Source organism: Daktulosphaira vitifoliae, unplaced genomic scaffold (assembly GCF_025091365.1).
Source record: "Daktulosphaira vitifoliae isolate Bord-2020 unplaced genomic scaffold, ASM2509136v1 Scaffold_4, whole genome shotgun sequence".
Classification (NCBI taxonomy): domain Eukaryota; kingdom Metazoa; phylum Arthropoda; class Insecta; order Hemiptera; family Phylloxeridae; genus Daktulosphaira; species Daktulosphaira vitifoliae.
In genome coordinates this window covers 41,069,823-41,077,039 of record NW_026099575.1, presented here as the reverse complement: position 1 = coordinate 41,077,039, position 7,217 = coordinate 41,069,823, and the positions used below count along the sequence as shown (strand labels likewise).

Below are 7,217 nucleotides of genomic sequence, written 5' to 3'. Positions count from 1 at the left end.
AATGAGATAAATATCAAATGATTTGAAAATTTTATTCTAACTCAAAAAAAAATGCAAAATATTACTTGCCACTTACGGAACTAACCTCGACCGTAAGCGTATAAAACACAAGTGTTCCCAACTCGGCAACTATTTGTTGCTTTATAGCATGATAAAATTGGCTATTTAAACTAACTCAAATTTAAAAATTACTTTTTCGACTTTAAATAAATAAAAAAAATTTAATTTCTTATGCCTTATGAACTTTATTCTTTGACAATTAAATTATAAAATATTTATGAAAGTCAGTGTATTGCTTTTATAAGATATTTTAAAATAAAATATAATACAAAACCCAGGATTTTAACACAAAAATAGCATATTTTTGAATACGGTAGCCATTTGTGCATAGAAGATAGGTCATCGGGACAAATTTTTTTTTTTTTATTTTATAGTACATAAAATAAGCTTTAATTTTATATATGTTTAAAGAATGCAGTATTTCCGGAACACTTTCAAAAGTTAAGTTGAAAAATTTAGTTTTTGTAAAAAAGTTGCTATTTTAAATCCCCCCAATGAGCAGGTTAAGTATTAGATTTTCAAAAAAATGATATCAAATGAAAGGGAAATATCTAAGGTTTTAGTATAAAAAAAATTATGTTGATTTGTTTCTTTTTGAAAAAGTTATGAAAGTTTTAAGAAAAAAAAGTGAAAAAAATGACAAAATTTACCGATTTTTAAATTTGTAATTTTTTTGAATATTTCCTTCATTTGCGGGGAACGAGGGAAAATTTTTTAATTTNGAATATTTCCTTCATTTGCGGGGAACGAGGGAAAATTTTTTAATTTTTAAGGGTAATGTCTTCAACTAGATACGATTTGTGATCTTTTGACGTATTGTTGAAAGAAATCGGTCCAAAGAGAGCTGAGAAAAAGTGTCAACAGACATAAAAAAAAAAAAAACACATCATNTTTTACATGTTAAAAGCTTCAAATTTCAAGTTTACAAACTTAGTTTTTTCACCTAATTAAATAACCAACATCGATAAATTTGGGTACCTGATTTAATTTATTTTTGATATACTTGTTCTTTAAGTGTCCTCACTAATAAGAAAACATAAATAAAATATAACAAACAATAACAATATTTTATACGATATTTAGATCATAATGTTTCATTGACTCCTCTCAATGCTGTATTACCTTTCTTAGTTTTCGTTTGCACGGTTTGTAAACTAATAACACCAATTTATCAACGCAGCTAGTTAATGTATGTCAACGATACTGGATATAACGTACAACTTGCGATTTATTACAATATTTTAAAATACATTACATTTTCAGATTATATAATATCATGAAAAACTTAGTAAGTTCTTGCACCGCTTTCTACAATACGGTTATGTTTATTGGACTGTCATAAAAAAAAGAAGAGAGTGGACGTATAATAATAGGATAATAATTGACTATTTATGTGTTATTAATATTTTTTTCATAAAAAAGAAAAGATGGTAAAAAGTTTTGGATATTAATTATAATAATAAAAAGAATGAAGAGAGATTATTATAATGAAGGATGATGAGGGAAATAAAATAAGTGGCTATACGTGTGATATTTATATTTTTTTATAATTAAGAAAGAGGAATAATAATAGAATGTAGATGTTATATATAGATGTTATGGTTAATAGATTGTTGAAGTACGTTTAGCTACAAGGTGAAAATATAGTGTACAATATATATATCCATGAACTCTTTATTAAAATACTACCACCACGCGTGGTTTGTCGTAAAAAGTAAATTGAAGGAAAATTATATTCGGATGATGCACACCTGAGTCATATTAATTCTACAATGAAATGTGCAATGATTACGGAGGAGGATTTTACGACTCTTAATATTTATTGGTCATGCTATATGAATGGGAAACAGCGTGTGTTCATGTAATATGCTACTGTCCAACTGATGGGCGGCAAGCCTTAATGGCTGAATTATTTTCTTTATATAGTTGTATAATACAAGTTAAAACATCTACGTTGAACGCGTACTATTGTGACCCGAATGGTGAGAAAGTAGTTATTAATAACTTTTCAAATTATCCACCTTTAACAATTCTATTATTCCCTCGATAAAAGTTATTCTTGATCTATCTTACGTCTATCCTTAATTTTTATGACATGTTTAGAAATGTAATTTCTTACCTTGTGTCCAGCTAGCTTGATTGTTTATTGCGTAAAAGATATATATATATATATATATAAAGAGAACACTGACTTTTATTTACTTATTAATTTTTGTAAAATTATGCAAATTGTTAAACTTGAAATATTACTTCACTGTAATTCCTTTCTATACTTGGTGTCTGAGTATATGTGTTACTTTATATTTTAAAATAAGAAAAATTATAACCAGATAGCTTATGAGAACCAATCCCTAGTGACACGTCATAAACTATTGTTTTACGAATAGTTTTAACCGCTTGATGTGCTAGGGTAATGACTTCAATAAACTATTAGTATTTTATAGAATTGTGTGTTTGATATGAGAGTCGACAGAGTTAGAGACAGGCTGGCTACACCATCGGAGATATACTCGTCGATGCACGGACCTTACAGAGTCTAAAACTACTTGCCGAAAAGAGCGTGACAGAATATGAGAATCAATCCCTAGTGACACGTCATAAACTATTGTTTTACCAACAGTTTTAACCGCTTGATGTGCTAGGGTAATGACTTCAATAAACTATCAGTATTTTATAGAATTGTGTGTTTAATATGAGAGTCGACAGAGTTAGAGACAGGCTGGCTACACCATCGGAGATATACTCGTCGATGCATGGACCTTACAGAGTCTAAAACTACTTGTCGAAAAGAGCGTGACAGAATATGAGAATCAATCCCTAGTGACACGTCATAAACTATTGTTTTACCAACAGTTTTAACCGCTTGATGTGCTAGGGTAATGATTTCAACAAACTATCAGCACCTTATGCAATCAATCAAACACTTATCTATTCAAATTTAAGATACACTCTACGATCTCCTTAGTGACATGCCATAAACCATTGTTTTACCAACAGTTTTAGCCACTTGATGTGCTAAGGTAGATTTTCGAAATGCACTTATTAAATAGACAATCCAATTAAAGAATTAAAAAAATTCTTAATTGAAACAACTCACAAAATACAAAATAAAAATTTAATTTGTTTTAATATTTTATAAATATTTAAAACTAAAAATAAAAAGATAAAAAGGTTAAGTTATTTTTTTAAAATGACATTAATAATGAGAGATTTAGATAATAAACACCAAGTGTGAAAAAGATTCTAAGTCATAGAGAGCACAAACGCGAAACAATCTGGTGCAAAGACGCTTCATGACCAGATTTTTAGAAAAAAAATAAGGTGACGAATGAGCTAGAAATTGCTCTTTTATAGGCCTGTTTTATGAGGGGGAGAATTAGTTTAATTTGCACAATGCTTCTCATTGGCTAGGTAATTAATTTAGAGAGATCTATGCGCAATCTATTGTTCTACTAATTTGCGTNGGGATCTATGCGCAATATATTGTTCTACTAATTTGCGTTAATATTTCATATATGTATTGGTGTTTTTATATCTATCATCTCTCATTAAAATGCGGTTTATTAAAAAAATCATTATTATAAAAATATAAATAAAATAAAATTATAAGTGCTAAATATCTATTACAATAGTAATTATTTCTAACAAATTTTTGGCGTTTAAAAAGATTCTACAATGGAAATAGTCAGAATTTAATTAATTTTAATGATTATATATCTAAAAAAACCAATAAAAAAAAAGTTACTAAAAAGATTTACTCAATTGAGCGTATTATAAAATTTGATTATAATTGTAAAAATCCATCGTTAAATTCAGGTGAAACTAAAAATCATTTTTTTTTTACATTTATGATTTATATAGCAACATGTTACCTAAAAATTTGGAATATTAGAGACTAGTAGTAGCACTCACAAATAAAGTTAAAAAATTAATAAATTACAAAGTAAAATTATTTATTTTTGTAGTTGAATACTGTTATCATATCAAATCTAATTCGACAATGAATACTTTAAGAATATTAGAAATTAATGATTTTAATTGTTTGTATGGAAAAAGCTGGTTAAGCTACTTTTTATTTGAATAAGGAATATTTTNATTTAACTTTATAATGCTATAACTTATTGAAAAGTTTATGGATCCACACAATTTTTTTATGAGAAATAATATTTTTTAATAAACCCTTTTTCATTCGACATACTTTATCTTAATCGAGATATTAATAAGGAACCAGCAGATCAAGTAGCTTTTGGAATAAAACACCAATTTTTTTAAAATTAAACACTATCTAAAGATTTGCATCGAAGCGTTTATTTTTGATAGTGATTTTAATCACTATCAGATATCATTATACTTGATCCAACTATGCCACGTCACCACTGTGCCGCGACCCCCCTGTGATGGGTTTTTTTATTTTGATACTATAAAATAAATTGTAAAAAAATTCAGCTTATCAATTCGATATTATATTTTTAATTGAATAGTGGCACATATTGTAAGTACTATATGCAACAAATTTAATATTAAAGAAATTATGTGGGATCGAAAATAAACAATCTCTTAATTTTTAAAATATAGTTTTATTATATTCACTAAAAAGCAGTAGCTATATATTTTAAGCAAAATCAAAATATTACACCAAAATATTTNACACAAAATCAAAATATTTTGTGTACAGATTTTCAATAAATTGTACAATTTTTATTTTTAAACAGTTAAAAATATATATTTTAATAATAAAAATAAACAAAAAGATAAAACTCAATGTAAATGTAATATAATTTTAAAAATTATCTTGTAACTTAAGGTTAAATTATTATAGATTTCTGTGCTTCGATTATTAATATCCTAAATAATTACAAAAAGCTTATTATTTTCCCATTATAAGATAACCTGTAAAAATAAANGTTTATTACTTTCCCATTATAAGATAACCTGTAAAAATAAAACAATATCTGTATTTTACATGTTTACACGATTTTAGTTATAATTAAAATAAAAATTTATTTGAACTGAGTTTAGCAATAAATAATTTTATAACAAATTTGGGATGATTCTCATTTATTGCATCACATATATAAGTTTAATATGAGTCTATCAAATTTAATTGTTATAATATAATCGTATTTATGTTAACTACTATAAGATTTGGAAAAATTAAAAAAATTACTGACTTATGTTGTTTTTGTAATAATCGATTCAATTCACCATAGACATAATATAATACATAATAAAATTAGCTTTAATTTGCTCCAGAGTGTTTTCAACCTACTTGATTAGTTACTTGTAATAATTTTTACTGAACTAATGTTTTAACCAAAAAAGGAAGTATTTGTAATTTTATTTTTTTTGGACAACATATTTTATCAGGAAATTATGATTCCTATTATGTATTTTATGTATTGTATATTTTGGTTTATATAATTTTCATAAATTCGTATATATTAATTTAGTTATTAATTAATCTATTAATTGTAAAAATGTATTTATTTATAGTATTTATTGAAAAACTATTAAAATATTTATTTTATTAAATTGATATTTTAACCACGCACGTTGTAAGATATTATGAGATGGTACACATGTTGTATCATTTACTCATTTTCACACTTGTACACTTTTTAAATTAGTGTGACTATTTAATTAAGTTATGTATATTATACAACGAATAATATTGTACTTTTTTAACACGCTTATATTAGTTTCACATGTATGTTGTGTGTTCGTTGTTTGTAACTCGCCACGCGTCACTAGGGTGGTTCTTAAAATTAATGTAATAAAATTAAAAAATTATATAATCTCAATTAGTTCCAATACTTATAAAAATGAGTTATGTAATGTTTTAGGTAAATCAGAAAAGAAAATGTAACCGTACATTTTTCATTGTTTTTTTAGTTCAGCGCGTGAAATAACGGATTCACAACAAAATTATAAGAACAAAAGTTGCTTAAAATAATATTTTACACAAATTATATTCACAATATTCTGAACAATATTTTTGATTTACTTATTATTTATGTATAAAAAGTCAATATATATTATTTTGTTGTTAATAACTCACAAAATAAAACGAATATTAGTTATAGTTTTTCAACTCGTGGTAATTTTTGTAATTTATCGTTACAGCAATGTTTAATCTTGAATAAACTTTTATTAAACCATCAAGTCACAATTTATTACAAGAATGTCTAAAAAGACAATAAAGCCTTTATCAAAACCCTTTACCAATATTTGTCCTAACTATACATTTATCAGATTATTGTTTTCATTAGTTCTACTGCACCTCTATGATCATTTTTAAATCGTATACATTTTAGTGTTTACAATAATTTTGATATTTTAACATTTTTTTAATACATATTAAAATGGTTTCACGGAAAACTTTACGAAAAGATACATTTATATTTTTGATTGGTTTTCCGTCAAACCAAATTATTGGTAGTAAATTACCGTCAATAAGACTAGTACTATCGGTTTTTTTTTTTTAGTATTCGTAATGATTAAACATTGCTGTAATGATAAATTACGAAAATTACCAGGAGTTGGAAAACTATAACTAACATTCACTTTATTTTGTGAGTTTTTAACAACAAAATTGTATTTATTGAATTTTTATACATAAATAATAAGTAAATCAAAAAATTGTTCAAAATATAATTTGTGTAAAATTTTATTTTAAACAACTATTGTTCTTACAATTTTGTTGTGAATCTGTTATTTCACGCGCTTAACTAAAATAAATATAGTTTAAAAAAACTAAAAAACACGCTTTTAAAGTACATCGAACTAAAAAGTTAAAAATAAATTTTAAAATTAACTTAAAACAATAATGAACGAAAAATACTAGTATTATTGTGAAAAAAAGCGTCAGGCGCTCAATATACAAAAAATATGGCATAAAGCACCCACGCTTTTTTTCACAATAATACTAGTATTTTTCGTTCATTATTGTTTTAAGTTAATTTTAAAAATTATTTTTAACTTTTTAGTTCGATGTGCTTTAAAAGCGTGTTTTTTAGTTTTTTTAAACTATATTTATTTTTCACTTTTTAGTTTCATGTTATGATAGTAGTTAATATCAATATCATGGTTGTAACGGGTAACGGGAAATAAGGGTTCGATTCCGGAGAGGGAGTCTAAGAAACGGCTACCACATCCAA

The 7,217-nt window shown here is 25.3% G+C and overlaps 2 protein-coding genes across 2 annotated transcripts in view; both read right to left on the bottom strand.

Moving 5' to 3' along the window:
- LOC126905614 (uncharacterized) overlaps positions 1-7,217 on the bottom strand; it is a 42,047-nt gene that overhangs the window by 8,424 nt on the left and 26,406 nt on the right. The gene's annotated exons all lie outside the window — the stretch shown is intronic.
- Positions 4,970-7,217, bottom strand: part of LOC126905069 (uncharacterized) — a 4,989-nt gene continuing 2,741 nt past the window's right edge. Inside the window, exon 2 of the mRNA XM_050684461.1 lies at positions 4,970-4,992. Coding sequence (XP_050540418.1) covers positions 4,970-4,992 — 23 coding nt within the window. The remainder of the gene's footprint in view (positions 4,993-7,217) is intronic.